Source organism: Gracilinanus agilis, chromosome 3 (genome assembly GCF_016433145.1).
Source record: "Gracilinanus agilis isolate LMUSP501 chromosome 3, AgileGrace, whole genome shotgun sequence".
NCBI lineage: Eukaryota > Metazoa > Chordata > Mammalia > Didelphimorphia > Didelphidae > Gracilinanus > Gracilinanus agilis.
In genome coordinates this window covers 130,953,977-130,981,685 of record NC_058132.1, presented here as the reverse complement: position 1 = coordinate 130,981,685, position 27,709 = coordinate 130,953,977, and the positions used below count along the sequence as shown (strand labels likewise).

At 33.8% G+C, this 27,709-nt stretch overlaps 1 protein-coding gene across 1 annotated transcript in view; it reads left to right on the top strand.

The window, feature by feature from the left end:
- Nucleotides 1-27,709, top strand: part of NBEA (neurobeachin) — an 800,789-nt gene that overhangs the window by 178,584 nt on the left and 594,496 nt on the right. Inside the window, exons 11-13 of the mRNA XM_044668958.1 lie at nt 89-197; nt 7,041-7,193; nt 11,576-11,744. Coding sequence (XP_044524893.1) covers nt 89-197; nt 7,041-7,193; nt 11,576-11,744 — 431 coding nt within the window. The remainder of the gene's footprint in view (nt 1-88; nt 198-7,040; nt 7,194-11,575; nt 11,745-27,709) is intronic.

Here is a 27,709-nt window from a genome sequence, read left to right as displayed (position 1 = left end):
TCTTTAATTAAACAATAATATCAATAGAAATCTTCTTATAATCCAATTTTGTTCATTATCTATATAACTATCTATACTTTGTATACAGTGCGACTCTTTTGGCATTCCTCGTTGAATTGCTGAAGAGTTCAGTGGCCATGCAAGAACAGATGCTGGGTGGAAAAGGCTTTCTAGTCATTGGTTACCTACTTGAAAAGGTAAGTAATGGTTTTTACTTGGTACTTCAAAAATAATAGAAATCAAAACATTCTTAATTATTGCTTTTCTATTCTCTTGTTTCCAGAGGCAAATATTTTTTTCAGAGTCACATATTTTACATGCTATGCAATATAAAATAGATTTAGAGTTATATGCTCTTAGAATTTTAGTTATTCAAAATTTTTGAGGAAGAGAATCTTAGAAATCTAATTCGCAAAAGAATTTTTGGTTATTTACTTTATCTCATGTTTCATGTAGTGTTATTTTTTTCCACTTTAAAGTGTGCTATTATTTTCCTAAGAAAACTTTTGACTAGTATTTAAAACATATTTTTGTTCAGATTCTATCCAAAATTAATAAATTTTAGTTTTGTCTGAACTTTTGATTATAAAATCAAATTAAAAGGCTATAAATTTGTGAAATTTCCTTTTTTTTTCTTGATGTAGACACTATTTGAGAGATACTTTGTTCTCTAAATTATTGTTGTGTTAATATATTCTTAATGCTTAAATTTTTGGATTAAGCTACATGTTTTTCTATCATTCCTGTTTTCCTTTTGTTCTAATCTTTGTATATAACTCTTAAGTATTAGTAATAAGTGCATCATCATTTAAATTTTACTTTGGTGAGAAAGTATTCATGTGACAATTTTACAAATAGCTCTGCAGAGTAAAAGCAGTTATTGATTATCTAACTTGAAGAAGTCATAAAAACAACCAGCAGGGATTGCATGTGTTACCTAATTTAGCAAATGATTTATTTCAATTCTTTATTTACTATACTAGTAGGGAAGTATAAGAATTGTCTTTTCTGTAACTATGTTGATGAAAATAGAATCATAAATTGAGAATTTATCAGATGGTACTAAAGTTTTATTTCAGGGCACCTTAATTTGGATGAACACCACTTGCTCACCTTTTCTGTCAGGATGCTTTGGGAAATAATCCTTTTGTTCCAAAGTCATACAACTAATAGTGTATTATTTACTTGGCTTCCCCACTACTCATACTTGTATTTTTCCAATTTCCTATTTTTACTTTCTAAATTTTTTCATTCTTTCTCCCTTTTGAAGAAGTTTGTAAATCATGTTTTGATCTAGAAGTCAAGAACTGATTTATTATTTGCTTTGGAAATAAGTGTTATGCCAGTAATATAATTTTGTAGACAACTACAATAAATAGTAGTAAGCTTCATTTTTGATTTTTGATAGTGTGTAAATAGATTACCCTAGCTTCTATATAATGGTAAAATAGCTAACAATTGGACATTGATATGACCTCTGATTTTCAAGATTTGGGAAATAAACTAAAAGCATTCAAGAGCATTAGTTTGAAAAGTTAAAGGCATTTGTGGTACTGGAAAATATACTTCATTCAATTTATTTAATAACATTTATGAATTCATTTATTTTATTAATTTTATGAATACACTTTATTATTCATTTCCTTTAAATCAATAAACTATGTAATTGTTTTACAGATGTTTGTTAATAGAATAAAAAACAAATGTCATCTACTTTGAAAATAATTAAATTTTGGTCAGTGGAAAAAGTAATCATGAACACCTGAAGTATATTAACCAAGTAGTTCAAGCAGTGGGGAAAGGAATCTGTTAGAAAAGATCTTGGAAAACTATAAGGCAATTTGCCTGTGAAAATAGACTAAGGACTAGTATTTTATAGTGTTTTATACAGTGAATTGTGTTAAACTCTAAATGGATGAGCTATCCAGATGTAAAAAGTATTCTGTCATAAAAAATATTATAGGGAAATTTAGAAAGAGGAATCTTTCAAGAATTCATAGCCGAAGTGCAGGACAGAAGAAAGACTAGAAAATAAAATAGATAATTTTTATGTGTAACATTTAAAAGCTACTGTAGTAATATAACTAATGTAAATCATATAAGAGGATAACTTTTATAGTGTGGAAAATCTTTGCATTAAAATTTGCCATCCAAAATATATAAGAAATTAAAGATATAAGACAAAAAGCAGTTCCCAAACAGATCAGTGCTCAATACATAGAGATTGTTTTAAAAAGAATTATAGGCTAAACACAGCCAAAATCATTAATCATCAGTTCCAAAATACAAACAAATGGATAACTGCAAATTCAAACTACTTTGATGTTTATTCTCATCAAAGAGAAAATGTTGGCAAAAGATGGAAGTAGTCGATGCAATAGAGGTTTTGGAAATACAAACCCTAATACATTGATAGTGAAAATGTGAATTGATTCAACTTTTCTGTAAAGCAATTTGTATTTATGTGAGAAGGCACCAAACTTGTTTGTATCCTTTGGACCATTAATTCTATCATTGGTCATGTACTCCAAGGAGGTCTGTGTTAGAAGAAAGGCCTAATATATAGCAAAGTGTTTGTAGTTCTACTCTGTAAGATAGTTCTAAAAACAAAATAATTACCTCACGACTGGGGAGTGACCAAAGAATTTTGGTATTAGAACATAATAGAATAGTTTTGCATGTTTAAAAAAAAATTCATCTGAGAAATTCAGAAAAACATGGTCTATTTTCGTGAACTACTGTAAAGTTGAAAATTAATAAGTTGCTGTCAAGACATTTCTGTTCCAGCCCATTCTGGTATATTTGGTTTTTAAATACAGAAATGTTAAGTTTAAATTTTTTTCCTTGTTAAATTTCATTTTCTTGGTTCCAATAGTTAAAGACATTTTTTCAATCTTGAATTTTGACATATTATCTTCTTTCTGATTGACTTTGTTTCTCTTTTCCTCCTTCCTTATTTATCAAAAGCAAATCTCTTTACGAAAAGCTAAAGATAAATTTAAAGAGGTATCAAAGCAAATTTTAAAGCCCAAAACAAAAAAAAATACTTCTAATTTATGACTATTTTTAGGGTTTTCTTTTATCATTATTCCTCAACTTAAGAGGATTATCCAGTGACTTAAGATGAATCAAATAATGCATCTACTTATCTTTGTGTCAAAAATTCCTATTAATTTATTCTTAACATATTCTTAACAATTCTTAACATTATTCTTAACATATTCTTAACCGCCTACTTTTTCTTCTATAGTCAAAAAAAAAAATTCTTTTTTCCCAGTCCAGAGGAAGAACTGCTAGATGAGAATGTTAATATTGTACTAATATCTTTTCTTTTTAACCATTGCCCTACATCCATTTTTAATTCAGTTTTAATTCTTCAGAGATTGATTTCCCTTGCCTTACTGTCACACAGAACCACCAGAAAACTATTGACATTAAAGAGATGGGCCTTTGTTTTGGGGAGAATTTGGGGTACTGAGCTATTTCACAAAGGCAATCCAGACCACTATCCCCTATTCCGTTTTGGACTAGGCTCCTTACTGTCCATATAGACACTCTCCTATACACATACACAGAGGACCAACACTGAATGTCCATCCATCTGCTTATCATAATTTGGACAATAAGCATTCTTCATCTAACTGATTTTACCTCTGTGGATAGATAGATCAAACTTTATTGAGGGATCACAGATTTCACTAGGAAGCTTTGCAGTGCTCAAGGATATAATTGAATCTAGCCCAGGTCTCATTTGAAAAAAGGCATATATGGGGACCTTACTTTTTAATAGCAAATCCTCTTTATATTCATATTCTGTGTTTGACAGTCTATATGAAAATAGCAAATGCTTTTGTGAGCATGTCTTTATTCTGTGACTCTATTAAATAGTGCCTTTTATAGAGTCTTGTTTTTATTAATAAATTAATGAAAAACAACTTTCAAATCCCAGCTAAAATTTCAGTCTTTTAGAAGCCATTTCCAGTCCTTTTTAATCTTAATGTCTTCTGATATTATTTATCTGCAGCTAATCCTTTATATATCTACCTATTTACCTTTTATTTCCCCCATTAGAATGAGACTTTTTTTTGCCTTTCTTTGTATCTTTACTGCTAAGTATTTTTTTCTTTTTTCTTTTTCTTTTTTAAACCCTTATCTTCCATCTTGGAGTCTATTGACTCCAAGGCAGAAGAGTGGTAAGGGTAGGAAATGGGGGTCAAGTGACTTGCCCAGGGTCACACGGCTGGGAAGTGTCTGAGGCCAGATTTGAACCTAGTCCATCCCTAGGTCTGGCTCTCGATCCACTGAGCTACCCAGCTGCCCCCTACTGTTTAGTATTGTACCTGACACACAGTAGGCACTGTTGACTTTGGTTTCTTTATTCCATAATTCTTTCAGCAAATAATTATCAAATACCAATATGTGCCAACCATTGTGCTAAGCACTGCTAAGAAGCAAAAGACAGACCTTATCCTCAAGGATCTTATAGTCCAGTGGGAGATACAACATGCAACCAAGTATACAAAGCTATCTATAAGACATATTGGAAGTAATTTAGAGGGAAAGCAGTGGGATTTGGAATTCAGAGGAATTAGGGAAGGCTTTCTATAGAAGGTGACTTGTAAAGACAATATTTTACTTTTATTTTTCTTTAGGAAGCCAATTGTAAACTAATAAACATTGGTGGAAGCCTGTTTGTTCCTTTCTATTACTTTAAGCATGAATGTGTAGATTATTCATATGAAAATTTGACCAAGACAGGAAAGTGGATATATGGTTTACAAGGTATTATTAGTCTTTTTTTTTTTTTTTTGGAAAGGGAAGAGTCCAGATTTTTTCCTAAGCATTTGTTATTACTTTCTTTCAGATACTTTGATAATCTATCCCTTCCTCAACAGTCTCACATTTTTGTTGCCTTTTAGCATATGTCTCCTATGAACATACTTGGTTCTGGTCAGCTGTTCTTCCCTTATTAATAAGTGCTATTTCTATTTTCTCATGCAGATCTTCAGGGTCCAAGTCTGTTGGGTTTTCCTGGCATTGATGTAGTAAAGCATGTTCATCATAAAAAGTCTTTACATATTTTTCTTATTTTTTTTTCTTTTTTCAGTTTAATCTTTTGAATGCCCAGAGTTTAAATTCTAAATTTGTTTTGTCTCTTGCTTCCATATCTGTGTAGTCTTTAAGAAGATAAAATATTTGCAGGCTGATGTGCTTTCTATACTTCTCAGTTATATTAACTTCCTTAAGAAAAGATGTATATTTGTTGAGATCTGCCTTTTTACCCATTTTTCTGCATAAGCATATTGTTTGCATAGGTTTAGTAGAACTACTCCTGTATTTTTTTTCCTTAGTAAGTTGATGACACATAGGCCATGGATCCAGAAATGTTGAACACATCATTTAACACATATTTCATATTTGTTAAAAGTATAGTAAATTTCATTAAAAAATGTTATTTGGTGCATTGTCTACCTTCTCAAAGAAAGTATTCTTGATATAATTGTCATCTTTATACTGCTGATTGTCAAATCTACCTTTCCTGCCCTCTTGCCTATGCTGATCTACAACCTTGCTTCTCTAACTGCCTTTCAGACATCTTGAAATGGATGTCCTATAGACATCTTAAACTCAATATATCCAGAACTGAATTCTTGATTTTTCCTCCTAAATTCCACAGACCCCTACTTTTGCATCACGGATATTTAGCTCTTATCAAGGCTTATTGATTTATCTTTTGCCATCCTCCCTGAGTATGTCTCTCTCTCTTTTGACACTGCTACCAAATCTAGTTCAAGCCCTCAACACCTCACAGCTTGATTAATGAAATAATTTGCTGATGGGTTTGTCTGCCTCTAATCTCTCCACATTCTAATCCATTCTGGACATCTATCACTAAAGTGATTTGTCTAAAATGCAGATTGGATTATGCTACCCTCCAACTTAATAAATTCATGTGACTTCCAATTGCCTCCAGGAGCAAATACAGAATGTTCCATTTGGCATTCAAACTCTATCTTAACCTACACCTCTCCTCCCTTTCCAGGCTTCTTAACCCTTATTCCAAAACATGTACTTTTCACTTCAGTGACACTGCCTCTTGGGTATTCCCTGAACAAGACATTCTTTCTGGTCTTGGCATTCTTTCTGACTTCCTTCATGCCTGGAATGTTCTCCAACCTCCACTCTGACTATTGACCTCCCTGGCTTCCTTTTTGTCCCATCTAAAATCCTATCTCCTATGAGAAGTCTTCCCCACATTTCTATTTATTTTGTGTATGGCTTTGTATCTATTTATTTTTATGATCTCTCTTCTGTTATATTGTAAGTTCCATGAGAACAGGTACTGTCTTTTTTCCCTTTTTGTATTCCCAGAACTTAGCACAGTACTTGCACATAGTAGGCACTTCATAAATGTTTACTGAATCAAAATGATTTGTTGTATAGACATTCTGCTTCTATATGGTCTATAAGTCTTTGACTTCTCTTATTTCTTATTCCTTATAGCCATGTTTTCAAATACACACACACACACACACACACACACATTTATTTATTTGTTTATTTATTTATTCAGTTGTTTGTTTGTTTGTTTGTTGCTGTTAACTTAATCTTAGAAACCCAAATTTAGGAAGGCTCTTTTAGTCACAGAATATTTTTCCACCACTTTGTTCTCTAGGCTGAAAATGCAATTATGTTTTTGCCTTCCTTATTTCATGTTTTTAAACTGATGCTGAGTGTATTAATGAATATAATGAATTTATTTAGCCAAAATTATCTCTAGCAATAGTTATGATATTAACTACCTCAAAAATAACTTTTAGGATTCTAACATCTTCTGTAACTGAACAGAATACTTTAAATAGCAGACCATTTTTTTTTAAATAGAACCTATTACAGTGCCTAAAGACTTATGAAAACAAGAAAATCCAAATATATTAATATATGACCAAAACCATATTCTTTTACAATGTCCAACATTTTCCATTGTATATTCTGAAAAGAAACTTAATTCTAATGAGAGTTTTATTTTATTTTTTTAGTCATCTAGGGTTCATATAACCAGAGCTGTTCTGGAACAGTTTTTGTCCTTTGCAAAGTATCTTGATGGTTTATCTCATGGAGCACCGTTACTGAAGCAGCTTTGTGATCACATACTTTTCAACCCAGCTATCTGGATACATACCCCTGCAAAGGTATGAATCATAATTTCTCACTTTAAAACATCAAAATGAAAATACTAATAACTTTAAAATTTTAAATTATGAAGTTTTATGATATTTAGTTTTCATTTTTGTTTTTTGAAATAGTATTTTTTAGCTTTAAAGATTGAAGGCTTTTGTTTTTCTCTGGACCTGTGATTTCCATGTTTACAATAACTGGTGTAAAATCTAAATTTCCTGATGCAGTGCAGTTAGGCATCACCTCTGCTGGTTTTGTTCACTTCCCTTTGAATATATGTTTGCCAATAGAATCTTTGAGAGTTACCTAATAGCATTGAAAGATCAAATTGTTTTAGCCCCTGTTATATAGTCAAGATATTTCAGAGGCAAGATTGGAACCAGATATTACTAACAACAAGGAAAATCCTCTACTCACTAAGGCATGCTTTCTATCAAGAAGTAATATTCTAGAGGACTTTTTTTCAATCTAGTTCCATTTATTGAAGAAAAAGAAGATTTTTTTTCCTTTTTCCATTTTGAGTTTCTTTGGTCTAAGAGAAAATAAATTTAGGCTTGCATGTATTAGTATAAAGAGCATTGAACTTAAAATCAGGAGATGTAGGTTTTAATCTCAGCTCTGCTATTTATCAACTGAAAAATCTGTTGTTACCATAGGCAAATTATTTTACTTTTCTGAACTTTACTTTCCATATCCATAAAATGGGGTACATTTATAGAGACTAACTTATAAAGAGCAAGGAATTTTAGCAGATAGAGAACTATCCTCATACTCAGGAAAACCTGCCACCAGGAGAGTTTAAAAAAAAAATCAGAACAAACAAAAAAGAACTCCAACCACCAAACCACTTATAGCAGCACTGTATGGAAAATGAATTTTAAGTTTAAAAATACTGTATCAACTTGAAGAAATAAAGAGGAGGTGAATACTTCAAAGAAGGTATTTCTTTGAAGAAGATAGACTAATATATAAAACTATATTATGTTTTAAACAGGATTTTCATGTACAACTTACAGACTTAATGAGTTTTAGTTATTTATGAAATAGTGAAAATTTCATAATATTTTATATTGCCTTAGAGTTTCTAAGATCAAAAACATTTTAAAAATGAAACTAAAATTCATAGCATATGTATGTTTATAAATTACTCAGTTTTTTCAGTTTTGGAAACATTTTTTTAAATGCCTGTATGTGAGGTATTGATATAAGCTCTGGAGATTCTTTAAAATTTTTAAGGAGCTGTCCTCATAGTAGTTCTGTGTGACAAAGTTTCACCATCTGCTTTACAGATGAAGCGGCTGAGGTCCAGAGATGCATTGTCTTATTACATGCAAGTCATTGATCTAAGAATTGTAGCTAATCTTGCAACTGGTACTTTGTGTTCTCCTGCATGTCAAGCAATTTGTGTACCCAACAATGTGTCCTAATAGGAGAAAAAGATGTATTTAGGCTTTGCCAGAGTGTATTAGTCTAAGTGCTTGTTCCTCATTTTTAAAGAATTATTTTAGCCTTTTATTATATACTCATTTTTATTCACATAGATTATAACACATTACTATTTTACTCTTTACTTAAAATGTTTCAAATGTTTTATTTTTAGTATAAATATTGGCTTATTCAAATGTTAAAAAAATTAGGTTAAGTAAAACATACTAAGATATTTTTTAAAAGCAACATACTCTGAATACACCTGAATATCTGAATCCCCTTAAATCTGAGGAGTGAGTTAGATGGTCTTTGAGAGTCTCTTTCAACACTGGAGCCCCTTGCATTTTGACTTCTCCAGCAGATTATCTCCTCTATCATATTCACTCTCTCACTTATCCTGTCTACTGATTGTTTCCTTATTGCCTATAAACATGCTCTCTCCCATCTTCCAGGAGCTCACTTAATCTTTCCATCCCTGCTGACTATCATCCCATATCTCACCTCAATTTATCATTAAAATTCCTTGGGAAGGACATCTTCAGCAAATGCTTCAACAGTCTTTCTTCTTACTTTCTTCTTACTCTCTTCTTCATTCAACTGAAACGGATCTTTCCAAAGTTACCAGTGATCTCTTAATTGGCACATCTAGTGACCTTTTCTCAATCTTCATTCTTATTGAACTCTGAAGTTTTTGACACTGTCTTTCACTCTCTCCTTGATATCCTCTTTTCTATAGATTTTTACAATGTTTCTCTTTCCTGGTTTTTTTCCTTTCTGTCTGACCACTCCTTCTCAGTTATTTTTGCTGGATCTTCAACTATGATTATACCTCCTAAAATGGTGTCTCACAGGACTTTCTTCTGAAGCCTCTTCATTTCTCCTTCTTTATTATTTGTTGATATTATTAGGCCTCATGGATTCAGTTATGTTTCCTGCTGCTGATTCTCAAATCTCTCTATCCTAGCCCCTCTGCTGATGTGCAGACTTATCTCCAATTGCCTTTTGGACATCTTAAACTGGATATGCTGTAGGCATCTTAAGCAGATGTTCAAAACTGAATTTTGTTCCCCAAACCTTCTTGTCTTCCTAACTTCTCTATTATCATCTATAGCAGTACCATCCTCCCAAGTCCCACTTACTTGCAACTTACTTGCCATCCCTGACTCGTTACTATCAGTCATCCCTCATATCCATTCTTTTTCCAAGGCCTGTTAATTCTACCTTTTTCATCTTCTCTTCTTCCCTCTAACACTACTATCGCCTTGTTGAAAGTTCTGATTTCATCCCTTCCTTAACTGCCTGCTAAATTGTTTGCCTGCTTCAGGTTGATCCCCATGCCTATCTTTCTTCCTTATCCTAAAGTGTAAGTTTGACCATTTCACATATCTTCTCCTTCCCCAACCCCAGCAAGTATATTAAAGCCACTCCAGTGACTAACACCTCCAGAATGAAATAGAAAATCCTTTGTCTGGCTTCTTAAGTCCTTCATAACCTGTCTCTTCTACCTCATTTCAAGTCTTACATCTTATGCCCTCTGTGATTCAGTGCTACCAACCTAGCATTTCCTTAGCAAGACATTCTATCTCAGGATTCTGAGCATATTCCCTAGCCATCTCTAATGAATGGAATTCTCTATCTCCTCCTCTTGACTTCCCTGACTTCCTTTAAGTACTAGGTAAAATTTCACCTTCTACTAGAATTCTTTTCCTTTAATATATTCCGTACTTTCATTATTTCCATTTTATCTTGTATATAACATTTTTGTATATAGATATTTCCCTGTTGCCTGATCCAGTAGACTGAGTTTGAGAGCAAAGCCTGTCTTTTGGCTTTCTTGCCATCTACAGCATTTAGCACAATGCCTGGCACTTAGTAGATTCTTAATAAATGTTTATAACTGGGTGAATCTGTAGTCCTAAATAACAAAAGTACACTCTTTTAAACAAATTAGAACTGTTATCAAAACTATTTGATACTAATTAAAAAACAGAGAGTCTTATTCAAAAAGCAGAATTAAACCAAACATACAAAAGTTCAGTTTTCAGTAAATGTATAGAAAATTAAAAATGAGGGATTGATTACTAATAATAAAAATATCCTCTGGAAAATAGAGTAGTGGTATGGTTGGTGGGGGAATGAATTTAGATTTTCATTGTATACTGTATAAACTCCTAATCCTCAAGGAGTAAATGAAATAAAAATGCAGTTTCAGAAGAAACTCATTAGTGTTAGTAGTCATTGAAAATATATGCTCATCCACATTAATGAAGAAATGCACATTTAAAATAATATCGTGGTACCACTTCTAGTCCTCTACTTGGCAAATAATTAAAGGAACTAAATTTAATATTTATGTGTTTCAGCAAAACATGCACAATATCATGGCTGTTGAACTGAGAAATAATAGAATCCTTTAGAAAGCATTCTGGGTGTAAATAGCAAAAATAATAGTCATTCTCTTTTACCAATAATTCTTTTGTTGGAAATATGCCCCCATATAGCTGCTGAGGGAAGAGAAAAGCAGAAATCTTTTCAAAGATTGCTATATTGGTATTATTATTGCTATATTGGTATTATTTCTAATTATTCATACATTTGTGAATAATAAAAATTTCCAATTAGAAGAATGTTCACATGAATTTTAGAAGATCAATGTAATGGAATAATAAAATGTGATTAAAGCAGATATATGTGACATACATTTGAAAAATAATTATGAAGTAACAGTTGTTTTGGCAGAACCAAAACAGAGTATAAAGACCCTATTAAAGGAAAAATGAATGTGAATTAATATCCTAATATTTTGTAATAGATTTATGGAAACACCTATATATTATGTTCAAGTTTATTTAGATTTTAATATTTAAAAATATGTCTATATATAAAATGTACATTTTTAACAAATAGCTATTCTCATTCTTTCAGCTTCTTTAATTCCAAGGCATTAATATTATTTGTTATTTATTAGGTTCAACTTTCTTTGTATACCTATTTATCTGCTGAATTTATTGGAACTGCTACTATCTACACTACGATACGCAGAGTTGGAACAGTATTACAGTTAATGCACACACTGAAATATTATTATTGGGTTATTAATCCTGCTGATAGCAGTGGCATTACTCCTAAAGGATTAGGTAAGTACAATATTGCAACATTATGTTTTATTTGTACAATATGTATGTATTAAATGTTATCACATTTTATAGATTTATACTTCCTTAAAAAACACAGTATAGATGAATGTTTTGCCAAATGAAGGAGTAGCCTACTGAGAATTAATGTATAGTGACAAGGGCAATTTTTTGTTAAACTATTATGATTATATATAGAATGAAGTAGGTGTTGATAGTGGATAGAGCACTGTACCTGGATTTAGGAAGACTTGCTTAAAAAGTGTTTCAGACACTTACTAACTGTACATGACCAGTGCAAATCAACTTAAACTTTGAATGTCTTTTTCTATAAAGCAAGGATAATTATAGCACCTACCTTTCAGGGTTGTTGCATTGATGAAATGAAATAATATTGTAAAGAACTTTGCAAATCTAAAGGGCCATATAAATGTTAACTATTATTATATCATCCCATCTTCTCCCCAAAACTTCCCCTTCCTCAGCCCCACTCCCAACTTAAGTAGGAAAAAAAAAAGTTCTTTTTTTTTTTTCAGCAATCATTCAGATTAATTATTCTGCTGAGTATATTTTAGTGTTTGGGTTTTCAAACATTCAAAAGTTTTGCTTTTTAAAAATGTATATCTTATTATGTAATAATAATAATTTGAAAGGGTTAAGTTTTAAAATCTTAATTGACCTGCAGTGTTCAATATGTGTTATAGTATCTATTTTAGAGGAGCCACTACGGATTTCACCAGTCATTCTTACTTCCCTTGCTTTTGACGAGACATAGTGTTGCATCATGTTTAGAGTACTGGAATTAAAGTCAAGAATCAGTTAATCAGTAGTCATCAAATACCTGCTTTCACTAGGAACTGGACCAGCTCTGGGCTTTGAAATATAACACGAGACAATTTCTCCTCTTAAGGACCTTTCACTCTATTGGAAGAGTCACCATGTATAAATACTTGTCATGAAACAAATAGAAGTTAGTTTAAGGTAGTTAGGGAGAGAGTACAAAAGAAGTTGGGAAGGGAGGGTAATCAGGAAAGGCTTTGTGTAGAAGGTGTTAATTAGGTTCCATTTTGAAAGAAGAGGAATTCTTTGAGGATGAGTAAAGAGGGAATCTTCTAGGCATAAGGGATGGTTGATGAAAAAGGCAGAGACAGGAAATTGAATACTGGGTTTGAGGAACTGAAAGAATACCAATTTGATTGGACCATAGAATGAAAGAAGAGGAGAGATATCTATGATGAATTTGGAAAGATAGATTAAGTTGTTTAACTAAGATTATGTTGTGAACAGCTTTTAAAACTCAAAGTGGAGAAGTTTATATTTTATTCTAAGTCAGGACTTAATTTTTTGCTTGTATGTTCGATGAACTTCTTTGACAATCTGATGATGCCCTATGGATTCTTTCTTAGACAATTTTTAAAAATTGAGGAAAATTCTGAATTTAATTTAGAGATTAGTGAAAATAATTATATATTTTCCCCATCCAAGTTCACAGATTCCCGCTGCCCAAAGTCTCTTAATAGAACTCTTGAGGAGGTCTGTGAACCTCACATTAAGAACTCCTTTAGAGGCATTAGGAATCCCCTGAAGTTTATAATGTAGAATTGTTGGCTCTGTTCTTAAGGAAATTCATTTTGATAGCTGTGTGTCTGATAAATTGGAATGGGGAGATCACTGAGAGAAAAAGACCAATTAGGTGACCTTGGCAAGAGCCATGATTCAGATGATAGCTTTGTGAATATAGGTTTCAGACCCGAAAGAGTTATGCAGGTAGAAATTTCAAGATTTGGCAACTTATTGGGTAAGGTAGAATGAAAAGTCAAGCTTAATACCAAAATTACAAGACTGGGAGGTTAGAAGAATAATGGTTTATATGAAAGAGATAAGGAGGTTTTGAAAAGAGGTAGATCTAAGTGGAAGTCCAGTAATGGATGTATTCAGTTGTGTCCTGGATGCCATCTAATAGGTAGTTGGCAGTGCATGATTGAACCCTAGGGAAAAAGCCAGTGGTGGTTATATTAGCCTGTGAGTTATTCCTATAGAGATGATGATTAAACTCATAGAAACTGATGTAGTCACTAAGAAAGGAGAAGAATAGCATTTTGGGGGAACATTCATCCACATTTAGGTAGAGTGATATGGATGATGAACAAGGAAAGGAGGCTGAGGAGGACTAGTCAAGTGGGAGGATAACCAGGTTAGAACAAGGTAACTAAAATTCTGAGAAAAGGGTTGTCAACAATGACCAAAACTGTGGAAAAGTCAAGAAAGAATGAAGACTAAGAAAAGAAAACCAGAGTTGCCAATTAAAAGAAAACTAACTTTGGAGAGAGTCATCTCAGTTTTTGAATGATTTGGTTGGCGACAGATTGCAAAGGGTCTGATGAGAATAGAATAGAAAGTGGAAACATTAAAAATACACAATTTTTCGGTGTTTGTCTGAAGAAGGTAGGAGATGTATTGGATGATTGAGAAAATATCGAAGGTTTTTTTGAAGAATGGGAAGGATTTCAACATGTTTGGTAATAAATGAATATATGTATTATGTATGTCTGTATATGTATGGAATGTCAATATATGTATGGAAGAATTAAAGATTAAAAAGGAAGAAGGGATGGTGTAGGGGGTAATCTGTTAAGAGTATATGAGGACATGAGATCAATAGTACATGTAATGGGGTTGACCTTGGAAGAAGAAGGACAATCTCATTTATCCATTACTAAAGGAGGAGAAAATTCAAGGATAATGTCAAGGAGTTTTGAAATAAGAAGTGGTAGATTAGAATTAATAACCTGATCTTTCTCAGGAAAGAAAATGTATGCTCCCAGCAGAGTGGGTCGAGGGAAGGGGAAATAATGAGAGTTTTGAGGAGAGAAGAGTAAGTTCAGAATAACTCCTGTGGGAGTTGACATAAGGAATCACTTGGGGAAGAATAAAAGGGTTTTTATTGCACTACGGGTTTCTGTTCAGGGTGAATATAAATTTGTAGTATATCCAGTTAGTACGATTATTTGACTTCTTACAGCTCTGTTCAGTAGCACAAGTAGGATCAGAGGAGGTGAATATTAGAAATCATCCAATCCACTAGAGGTCAACAGGGCAAAAGATTTCAGAATGGAGAACATGGGGAGTTTAATTCAATTCAGTTGAGATTGGGAAGGGAGGAAACTGAGATCAGAGGAAAAGTAATGGAAAGATATGATCATCCTTAATGTTTAATTGAAGTGGAGTAGAGGAGTCAATTATGGAATTTGAGGGGATTGATGAACAGGGAAGTTCTTGGGACAGACCCCTATCACTTCCTATTTGGTATATTTCAATAGCTTTCTCTTTGGTTGCCCTACCTCAAAGCTTATCTTCACATTGATTCCACTTACCTCTCACCTATTCAACAAATTCCAATAGTTCCCTGTTATTTCCTAGATTAGATATAAAAGTATTTATAATTTCATGCCCTCTTACCTTAAAAGTTATACCATACTTTCCTCTGTGTAGTCTATGATCCAGAGTCTCCTTGCTTTTCTTTGCACAAGACTCACTATTTCCTGAAGCTTTGCATATTCCCTAGTGGTCCTCTAAAGTCCTAGAGTGCTTTCCTTTCTCTCTACTTGCTGGCTTCCTATAAGTTTCAGCTAAAATCCAGCCTTTTTGAAGCCTTTCTCAGTTCTCCTTATGTTAGTGCTTTCCTCTGTATTTCTGATTTATTTTGTTTTTGGACATGAATGAATGGAATGAAATATTAAGCACTTTTACAATTAATCTTCTTTAGAACTCTTCATGACACCTTCCTTCTTTAGGAAATTCATCCTCAAGAAGTCTCATTATCTTGCAGTATTGAATTTACCTGGTACTTACATCTCAACTAAACCCTTTGCCCCTCTGATTGGACACTTTTATTCTAGGTTCAGGCTGTAGACTCCAGGGCCTCTATTAAAAGATGTGACTCAAAACAGTTTTCTTCTGATTATACCCCAGCTATAGTGCTTTTAGATTTCTTCTCATCATACCTTGGCCTCCAGGGTGTGAAATGCCTCTCCTGGCCCCCAGTCCCTCTGCTTTTCCCCTTTCTTTTTTTCTGTTGTCTTTCATTAGAGTTGTAATTTCTTTGAGGGCAAAGACTACCTTTATTTTTATTTGTGTCCTCAACCCTTAACATAGTACCCGGCAAATAGTAGGCACTTAAATGTTTTTTGTCTCATTGACTTAGGATACTGTAGGGATCATCAACATGAATGTTGAAGGCCTATAAAATAAAGAAAGGAATTGAGGAGAAGGAGGAGAAGTATATCAGGAGTTGAACTCCTTGAATGACCTGAGGTTTGATAGATAGTAGCTATAATGACTTGTATATGAAAAAAAATTTGGGAGAGTGAACTTAAAGGAGGGAAAAGTTGTTAAATGATGGTGGGAAAAGGGAGAGCCTGGAAGTGACAATTAGTAGCAAAGAATTTCTGTCTCCTGCTCCAAGACCAATGTGAGTGAGAGTACAACCAGTATTGTAGAGGATGGCTAGAGATTCGATGTCATCTATGGGAAGCCAGCTCTTAATGCCAGCAAGTAGGCAGAAGGAATAGTAGAGGAAAAGGTCCATATTTAATGGAAGTTTATTAGTTTTGGAGTTGAAATTCTAGAGGGGTACAGTAGATTGGGTAGGCATTGTTGGATTAGGGAATGAGTAGGGAAGGATGGAGCCAAGAGTACAGGGATGGGGTTTGTAATGCAGGGGAGCTTGCTGCAATGCAGGGGGAAGGAGTGTAGATGGTATTAGGCCAGCCCAAGGGCCCTTAGGTAGATGTAGAAGTTGGTATGTGTAACAGGAATCCTGGACTTAAGCTGAATGTGAGGCAGATGAACTCTCACTACCCAAGCCAAGACCCTTTAAGGTCATGATTCTCTGCCTCTGCTTCTGGGAGTTGGAAACAGTTCTAAATTGGACAGTTGGTGTAGTCTCCAGGAAAGAGGCTGGCACTTCCTGAAACTAATTGTTTAATAATAATAATTGTTTAATAAGTTTGCCAACTAGAGCTAATAGTCTGATCTGACTGCAGGTGTTACTTGGCCCTTAATAAAGGTAAAGACTATTGATTCAAAGATCTTTAAGCTTGAGGTTAAATATGTTTATTGATAATAAACTGAGTCAGATAAAAGGGAGTTGGAAAGTGGATAAGGTAAGCTAAGATCTTGATTAAATATCACTAAACTTTTTTAGGAAATACTGAAAGGTCTTCTTAGGTGAGCAGTATGAGAGAGCCTTGAGGGCAATCTCAACTCTGATGCTCTTGGTTTCTGGCAGCCCTGGGCCAGATGGTGATGTCTTGATGGTAGAATTTGCCTCTTGTTTAATAATAAGGGTTGTTGGGTATACCAGTGTGCTGTTGAAATTGGCTAGCTATGGTAGTTGATTCCTATATGTCTAAAGAATCTACCCAAAACTACCCTGACCACCCAGGGGCCCACTTTCCACCCTTTTCTTCCCTAACCCTGGAGTTCAGAGCCAGAAGTGAAGTCAGGGGTCTGGGGACCCCTTTTTATACCCTCACTTCAACTGTCACCCTGGCATCCAGCCTGGTTCTTCTGTCTGGTTCTGTGTTCTATATTGGCAACTGCCAGCTTGCAACCCATGAAAAAACATGGATGCATTCAGGATTGGGGATAGTTTATTTGCAGGTAGGTGGTGATTAAATAGTAATCAATCAGCTATTGTGTATCAAAGGAACGATAAGAACCCAGATCTTTTCAGCTCCAAGGATAGCACACTACCATAAAAACCTTGAAATGCTAAATATATAGCAGCTATTGTTCCCACCAGTAAGTTTGGGCTATAATTAATATCACCAATAAATGGACCTTATTCATTGTAAATGAAGAATGAGAAATTTCCCATGAAAATTTGAGGCTACAATCCTCTTCGTCAGGAATGTACTTCATCTTTGGTCATCAACTTTTTTTTTTTTAAACCCTTAACTTCCTTTGTATTGGCTCATAGGTGGAAGAGTGGTAAGGGTGGGCACTGGGGGTCAAGTGACTTGCCCAGGGTCACACAGCTGGGAAGTGTCTGAAGCCAGATTTGAATCTAGGACCTCCTGTCTCTAGCTAGGCCTGACTCTCAATCCACTGAGCTACCCAGCTGCCCCCCAGTCATCAACTTTTTTGATTAATAGCATTGATCAGAGTTCCAAAGATTTTCAAAGTTATCTCTCATAATATCATTATATAAATTGCTTTCCTCATTTTGCTGGCTTAATTATGAGTATGTTTGTTTTTTAAAAAGAGTCTTAACCAGTTTCTTATATAACTTTACATTTTTTTCATTTTTCATGGCACAATAATACCCTATTACATTCATATATCATAATTATTTTAGCTGTTTCCTAATAGAAGGAATGCCTTTAGTTTGTTTTTTTTTGCTTCTCTAAAAAAGCTATTATAAAAAATTTCATACAAATAAATAATTTTCTTTTATTTCTTTGGATATATGCCAAGTAGTATTATTAATGAGTCAAAATAGCCATAGTTGCAAATTGCTTTTCAGATTGGTTAGACCAATTCACAATTCCACCAGCAGTGTGCCTGTTTTCCCACAATTTTTACCAACAAATTTTCATTTTCCTTTTTTTGTCATCTTTGCTAATCAGATGTATGAGATAAATTTTCAGAGTGCTTCAATGTATATTTCTTTAATTTTTAGTGATTTGTAGCATTTTTTCACAACTGTTGATAGCTTAAATTTCTTTATTGTCAAACTCCCCATTCATTTCTTCTAATGCTTTAAGTTGGTAAATAATTCTTACTTATCTTGGAAATGGGACTTTAAATTAGCAAAGGGTTCTGCAAAGATTTTATTTTCCTAGTTATCCATTTATTTTCTAAATTTAACTTTTAGTTTTGGTTAAATCAAAAGTTTTAGCTTCATATAATCAAAATTGTCCATTTTGTCTTCTGTGATTTTCTCCCATCTTTTGTTTTCTCATGAACTCTACCCCCAATTGTAGCTCAGAAAAATAATCCTCCAATTACTTATTACTTTATATTTCTTATTATATTCATTTGAAATTTACCTTGGTATATAGCAGTGATGGCAAACCTATAGCACACAAGACGCTGTCCTCTTCTTTCTGCTGCCCCCCCACCCCCGCCGAGTTTGTTACTAGAAACACAGATGGACTTAGGCAGAGTTGTTCTCTTCCCCTTCTCCATTGTGCCTGATGACATTTTTTCATATCACCTTCCCCTCTGCCCAGCAGCCCAATGGGAATGCTTTCTCCTTCCCCTTTATAGGGTATGGGGTGGGACGAGGCATGGTATGTGAACTCTGGGGGTTGGGCAGGGGCATAGCACATGATAACTAAAAGGTTCGCCATCACTGGTTTATACTGTAAGTTGTTGGCCTAAAACTAATTTCTTCAAGATGACTTTCCAGTTTTTCTAACACTTTGTATCATACATAAAGTTCTTATGTAGTTCTTTGGTTTTATTTAATATTAGGCTTTTGTGTTTGTTTGCTTTTGTGTGTTATGTGACTAATTCTTTCCACTGCTGGACCCTTTTTTATTTAGATCTCATTTGCAGGATTACTATGTAGTAGCAGAGTTTGAGATTTGATACAACTAAGACCCATTCTTTCTCATTTTTTTCAACATTTCTCTGAATATTCTCAACATTTTTCTCTCCTGCAGAATTTCTCCTACTACTTATCAAAAATAATCCTTTGGTGGTTTGATTGATGTGACACTGTATAAATACATTAATTTAGCTAGTTCAATCATTTTTATTATATTATCATAACTTCATCATCAGCAATGAATATTTCTCATTATTTATGACTATATTTCTGAAAATATTGTTTTGTAATTGTATTCATATATTTTGTGAGTATGTCTTGGCAGAGAGACTCCATTTTATTTTATTTTCTAGTTATTTTGATATAATTTTATTATGAATATATTTTATTTTTACCAATTATATTTAATAATAAATTAACACTTAAGTTTTCTGAACTTAATATGATCCAGATTGTCTCTCTCCTTCTTCCTTCCCTGATCCCAGAGCTGGTAGACAATTAAATCTGGGTTGTACAGGTATTAGCATTTGCAAAACACATTTTCATATTGTATTTTTGTAAGATAATAATCATATAAAACATAAATCATAAAAAAGCCCAAATAAATATAAGTGAAAAATGCATGCTTTGATCTGCTTTCTATCTCTAACAGTTCTTTATCTGGAGGTGGATGGCTTTCTTTGTCATGAGCCCCTCAGAATTGTCTTGGATCATTGTGTTGCTGAGAGTAGCTAAGTCTACCAGAGTAGATCATTCCACAATATTATTTTTACTGTGTACTAGTATTCCCCTAGTTCTGCTCCTTTCACTCTGCATAAGTTCACGTAGGTCTTTCCAATTCTTTCTGAAATCATCCTGTTCTTCATTTCTTACAGTACAATAGTATTCCATCACCATCATATAGAACAATTTATTCAAGTTATTCCCCAATTGATGATCATCTCTTCAATTCCCAATTCTTTGCCACCATAAAAAGAGCAGCTACAAATATTTTTGTACAAGTAGATACTCCCCCTACCCTTTTTTTAAATCTCTTTGGCATACAGACCCAGTAGTTGTATTACTAGTTTAGTTGAATCTCTTCACTACTTGTGCCACTTTTTTTTTTTTTTAAACCCTTGTACTTCAGTGCATTGTCTCATAGGTGGAAGATTGGTAAGGGTGGGCAATGGGGGTCAAGTGACTTGCCCAGGGTCACACAGCTGGGAAGTGGCTGAGGCCGGGTTTGAACCTAGGACCTCTTGTCTCTAGGCTTGGCTCTCACTCCACTGAGCTACCCAGCTGCCCCTGTATTACTAGTTTAAAGAGTATGTACTGCCTTTGGGCATAGTTCCAAATTGCCCTCCAGAATGGTTGAATTGGTTCCTAATTCCACCAGCAATGCATTAGTGTCCCAATTTTGCCACATCCTCTCCAACATTTATTATTTTCATTTACTGTCATATTAACTAATTTGGTAGATGTGAGGTGGTACCTCAGAGTTGTTTTAATTTGCATTTTTCTAATCAAGAGGGATTTAGAATACTTTTTTCATATGATTATTGAAAGCTTTGATTTCTTCATCTGAAAACTGCTTATTCATATGCTTTGACCATTCATAAATTGGGGAATGACTTGTATTCTTATAAATTTGACTTAGATCTCTACATATTTAAGAAATGAGACTAATATCAAAGAAATTTGTCATGAAAAATTTATTTCACTTGTTTTTTCTTTCCTAATCTTGGTTACATTGGTTCTGTTTGTAAAAAAAACCTTTTTTTTTTTTAAACCCTTTAACTTCTGTGTACTGACTTATAGGTGGAAGAGTGGTAAGGGTAGGCAATGGAGGTCAAGTGACTTGCCCAGGGTTGTGTAAAAAAAACTTTAAATTTAATATAGTCAAAATTATTTTGTCTAGCTGCTCAAAGCGAACACTTCCTCCCCCCTCTCTTCGGGGTAATGCAGGGGTCTCACAGGCATCTTGAAGTTGCACTTTGGACATGAGAACTTGAATACCTTCACCAGCATTGCCCTATACCAAGATAAGTCAAAATGGGCTTATGATTTAAACCTTTAAGAGTGATATTAAAATAAATTAGGGGAATATGTAATAGTATATGAGGTTACACTATATTAAAATACAGTTTGAGGTTGACATTCTGTTAGTTACTTAATCTCTTCAAACTACTTGATTCCCATTTTAATGACTCTCCTCAAGAATTAATTGACTGAGCTTCTTTTCTCTTTGTATTCAATGTTTCAGTCTCTTCTACATAAAAAAGAAAGTTTTGCCTATTGGTCAATTATTCATCCAGTCCTTTCATTGGATTCAGAAGAGAATGATCTTTACTTACAACAAGTACTTTTGTTCCAAATTTCCTTATCACCCTTAACTCATTTTCTGGATGCAGGCTTTTGTTTTGTTTTGCTTTAGTTTTTTCCTGTCTGCATTTTTTTTTAAAGGGGGAATAGTCCAGTGAAGATTTTAGGATGGGGAAATATTTGCTTCTCCATATTTTTAGTGAGAGTAATGTTTGATTAAAACTGAGATATTGTATCTTTTTGTTATAAAGAAATTGGTTTCAGGATGCTATGATCTATGGCTCTGAGTAACAGTGTAACTGACTTGAGGCCTTTGCCAGGATAACTGCTGGAGACAAATGTAAAAAACGAAATGTCTATTTAAATAAGGTTTAAAGTTTAAAAGAAAGGTAAGGATAGGTAAAAGGTTAAGGCAATGATCCCTAATCTAAAGCGGGTACTAACTTAACCTAGTTCCATTGGTCCATGTGGACCTGCTTCATGCACAGAGTTTTTCCCAGCCTTCTCTGAACTCCTTAAACCTACCACTAAAACCCCAAAACCCTAAACTAAATAAATCTATGCTAATTTGTTAATATCCTTACATAAATCTTAAAATTACTGTCTCCTTTGATTCTGTCAGCTAATTCCACCAACTGTTACTTCTTCTGAGCCCCATAAGCTTTGGGCCTATTTAGGCTCAGGCCTAGTCAGGTTTCTGGGCCTGTTCAACTCTGCAGTCACCCAGAGATAAATAGAACAGGTATTTCTTTATTCTTTCTTTGGTCTTCTTACTCCATCTGCTCCTAAATTGCCACTTTCTCTCCTTTCCAAACTGCCTCTCTGGTCTTCCAGGTTTCCAAAGAAAATTCCAGAAAGTAAGCAACCAGTACCTCAAAGCCAAGGGTTTTTCCAAGAGTCCCCTTTGACAGTTGGTAGCTCAACCTCTCAAGTTCCTCAGAATTCCTTGCAGAATCTCTGACCTAAGATTCTCAGCTGGGCTTAAAACTGATCTAACAGTTCCTTCACTCAATCCTTATCCTATCAAATCCCAAATTCTTAGTAAAAAGTATATTTCAATATAAAAAGTTTCCATTAGTTATATATATATATATATATATATATTTTATCTTGAATCTTGAATTATGGTCTTCACACAGTAGGCTCACAGTAATAATTCAATGTTATGTAAGGTTATTTAATATTTTTAAATAGGTTTATACAAACAGGATAGCCTAATCTGTTAAATGATGAAAAAAAACTCTGAGGTAATCAATATTTGAATGTCAAAAGAATTTTTCTTTCTGGTTTAACAGCTATGTAAATTGACATTTCTTAGACTCTCAAGCAAATTTCTTAAAGCTAGATAGCTACTTTATGTATGTAAAATATTAGGAATTAAGTGAGAAAACATAGTATTATTTGAATGTCAAAATGTTTAGTTTCCTGGAGATGGAGATGAAGTTGAAAAACCCCGTTTTCATATATACTGACTTTTATTGAATAATCAGAACTTAAAGAGCCAGTGAAATAGATGATATTAATTTACTTGGCCTCATAGTTGAGTTGAAACATTAGGAAGTAGCTTGCTTCATACCAACATACTTTAAGATCTGCCTATAGAATTGGATCCTCAACTTATTTGGTCATGAAAGAATTGGGTAGTTGAAATTTATTGGTGGAAACAGCAAGTATTATTCTAGAGATTAGGAATATCCCTGGTATAAAGAGGGCTTGGTGAATATTTTTCAGTTAAATAAAAGAGAAAGTTTGTTTTTATACCAAAAAAATGATTCTGTAAGAATTTTTATATTTAGCTGAATTAAAATTTTTCCTCTGAAAATCTTATAGATATCAACATTTTCTTAGAGAACCTCAATTCCCATCATATAGAACAGTGATTTCCAAAGTGGGCGCCACCACCCCCTGGTGGGTGCTACAGTGATCTAGGAGGGCGGTGATGGCCACAGGTGCATTTGTGGGCGGTGAATAACTGTCAGGGGGCAGTGATAGTATGTGGGGCGCTAAGTAATATTATTTCTGGAAAGGGGATGATAGGCCTAAAATGTTTGGGAACCACTGATAGAGAACATCAGGATTCAGGAAAACTACATTATAAGGGATTGCTAAAATTATATCTTGCTATAAGAAAACACTAATCTGAGCACTGTGGAGATATTATTTCAGAAAAAATAGAGAAACAGAATAATTTAAATCAAATGTGCCTGTTGCTACTGACAGTGGCTGCCCATAGTAGTGGTAGTTGATCTAGGGGAAGAGGGAGGCAAATGATGGAAAACATCTTTTGTTTTTTTTGTTCAGAACGTACTCCATGAAATATGTAGTTTTTGAAAAATGAAATATAAAGATGATAATTTATGTTGTTGCTATAATGCATTGTCATAAAAAATTAAAATTCTATTAAATTTTATGCTACTGTTTCCCTAAAAGCAAAAATCATTGTTATTTAAAAATGTGGCTATTTTAGCTAAATTATTCTTATTTTAAGAAGAAAAGAAAAGGTAATGTTTCCTAAGGGAACCTATATCTTCTGAAGGCAAAGGTGATAGATGATCTCTATTTAACAAATATTTATTCAGTATTTACTGTGTGCCATGATTGAGATGAAGATAAACATGATACTTTCCATGCCTTCCAGATGAACATGGCCTAAGAAGGAACTTAAAATTTAGAGAACTCCTGGAGAAAAGTCTAGTAAGGGGCATTTTACTGAGAGCAAGAAGGTCTGTTGGTATGGGGGGAAGTGGAAATAAGTCAAAGTGTTAGAGTATCTGGGCAACCACATTTTTACTAGAGTATAAATATCAATTTAATAATTATAAAGCATCATTAAAATGTTTGTGGAGAGATTTTAGTGCACTGTTATAATAGTTAAAATATAATATAAAAGATAAAATCTTGAAATGAAAATGTTGTTTCTAAGTGCTTCTTGTGTAGGATAAGGAGAAATCTAGTATTCAGTTCAATTTATCAAGAATTTGTTAATGCTAAAGTGCTGTGAATTAAGTCTAGAGCCCAGAATTCCTATTTTGTCTACTTTGGGGAGAGAGGAAGGAGTGCAGCATGTACATAGATTTGTAAGTAAAAACAAATGTAAAAAAAGAAAGGCAAATCAGTGGCACTGCTGATAGATGATCATGGAAACCGGTTTAGCAATTATAAAAAAATGGATATATAACATGAGAGTCCAGTAAAATTTAGATAATTTGAATTTTAGTGGATCATGTAAGCATGGTTTCAAGACTTCCCCTAAAAATGCTCATCAGCTTTTGAATTAGGAATGGAGAAAATGTATGGGGATGATGACCCATAAGTATGAAGAGTGGAAGAACAAGTAGGCAGTTTTTTTTCAAACATTTATTAATATTCATTTTTAACATGGTTACATGATTCATGCTCCTCCTTTCCCCTTCCCCCCCGCACTCCCCCCACCCATGGCCGATGCACATTTCCACTAGTTTTGTCATGTGTCCTTGATCAAGACCAATTTCCAAATTGTTGGTAGTTGCATTGGAGTGGTACTTTCGAGTCCACACCCTCAATCATGTCCACCCCGACCCATGCGTTCAAGCAGTTGTTTTTCTTATATGTTTCCTCTCCTGCAGTCCTTCCTCTGAATGTGGGTAGCATTCTTTACCACAAATCCCTCAGAATTGTCCTGGGTCATTGTATTGCTGCTAATACAGAGGTCCATTACATTCAATTTTACCATATTATATCAGTCTCTGTGTACAATGTTCTTCTGGCTCTTCTCCTTTCGCTCTGCATCTGTTCCTGAAGGTCTCTCCAGTTCGCCTGGAACTCCTCCAGTTTATTATTCCTTTTAGCACAATAGTATTCCATCACCCGCATATACCACAGTTTGTTCAGCCATTCCCCAATTGAAAGACATACCCTCCTTTTCCAATTTGTTGCCACCACAAAAAGCGCAGCTATAAATATTTTCGTACAAGTCTGTTTATCTATGATCTCTTTGGGGTACAAACCCAGCAATGGTATGGCTGGATCAAAGGGCAGGCATTCTTTTATAGCCCTTTGAGCATGATTCCAAATTGCCAGCCAGAATGGCTGGATCAGTTCACAGCTCCACCAGCAATGTATTAATGTCCCAATTTTGCCACATCCCCTCCAACATTCATTACTCTCCCCTTCTTTCATTTTAGCCAATCTGCTAGGTGTGAGGTGATACCTCAGAGTTGTTTTGATTTGCATTTCTCTAATTATTAGAGATTTAGAACACTTTTCTCATGTGCTTATTGATAGTTTTGATTTCTTTACCTGAAAATTGCCTATTCATGTCTCTTGCCCATTTATCAATTGGGGAATGGCTTGATTTTTTATACAATTGCTTTAACTCCTTGTATATTTGCGTAATTAGACCCCTGTCAGAGTTTTTCGTTATAAAGATTTTTTCCCAATTTGTTGTTTCCCTTCTGATTTTGACTACATTGTTTTTGTTTGTACAAAAACTTTTTAGTTTAATATAATCAAAACCATTTAATTTACATTTTGTAATTTTCTCTAACTCTTGCTTGGTTTTAAAGTCTTTCCTTTCCCAGAGATCTGACAAGTAAACTATTCTGTGTTCACTTAACTTGTTTATAGTTTCCCTCTTTATATTCAAGTCATTCACCCATTCTGAATTTATCTTGGTGTAGGGTATGAGATGTTGATCTAGACCTAATCTCTCCCATATTGTTTTCCAAATTTCCCAGCAGTTTTTGTCAAATAGTGGATTCATGTCCCAAAAGTTGGGCTCTTTGAGTTTATCATATACTGTCTTGCTGATGTCATTACCCCCAAGTCTATTCCATTGATCCTCCGCTCTATCTCTTAGCCAGTACCATATTGTTTTGATGACTGCTGCTTTATAGTATAGTTTAATATCTGGTACTGCTAGGCCCCCTTCCTTCACATTTTTTTTCATTATTTCCTTTGATATGCTTGATGTTTTGGTATTCCAAATGAAATTTGTTATAGTTTTTTCTAATTCAGTAAAGAAGTTTTTTGGTAGCTTGATAGGTATGGTGCTAAATAGGTAAATTAATTTGGATAGAATTGTCATTTTTATTATGTTAGCTCGTCCTACCCATGAGCAATCAATGGCTTTCCAATTGTTTAGATCCAGTTTTATTTGTTTGGAAAGTGTTTTGTAGTTGTTTTCATATAATTGCTGTGTTTGTTTTGGTAGGTAGATTCCTAAGTATTTTATATTGTCTAGGGTGATTTTGAATGGTGTTTCTCTTTCTACTTCTTGCTGCTCTAGTGTGTTGGAAATGTATAGAAATGCTGATAATTTATGTGCATTTATTTTGTATCCTGCAACTTTGCTAAAGTTGTTGATTATTTCTACAAGCTTCTTAGTTGATTCTCTAGGATTTTTTAAGTAGACCATCATATCATCTGCAAAGAGTGATAGCTTAGTCTCCTCTTTGCCTATTTTGATACCTTCAATTTCTTTTTCTTCTCTAATTGCAACTGCTAGTGTTTCTAGTACTATGTTGAATAATAGAGGTGATAATGTGCATCCTTGTTTTACTCCTGATCTTATTGGGAAGGCTTCTAATTTATCCCCATTGCATATGATGTTTGTTGATGGTTTTAGGTATATACTGTTTATTTTTTTTAGGAAAGGTCCTTCTATTCCTATACTTTTCAATGTTTTCAATAGGAATGGATGCTGTATTTTGTCAAAGGCCTTTTCAGCATCTATTGAGATAATCATGTGATTTTTGTTTGTTAGACTATTGATATGGTCAATTATGTGGATGGTTTTCCTAATGTTGAACCAACCTTGCATTCCTGGTATAAATCCCACCTGATCATAGTGGATGATCTTCCTAATTACTTGCTGGAGTCTCTTTGCTAGTATTCTATTTAAGATTTTTGCATCTATGTTCATTAGGGAAATTGGTCTGTAGTTTTCTTTCTCTGTTTTTGATCTCCCTGGCTTTGGAATCAGTACCATATTTGTGTCATAAAAGGAATTTGGTAGGACTCCTTCTTTGCTTATCATATCAAATAATTTGTATAGTATTGGGATTAGTTGCTCTTTGAATGTCTGATAGAATTCACTTGTGAATCCATCAGGCCCTGGCGATTTTTT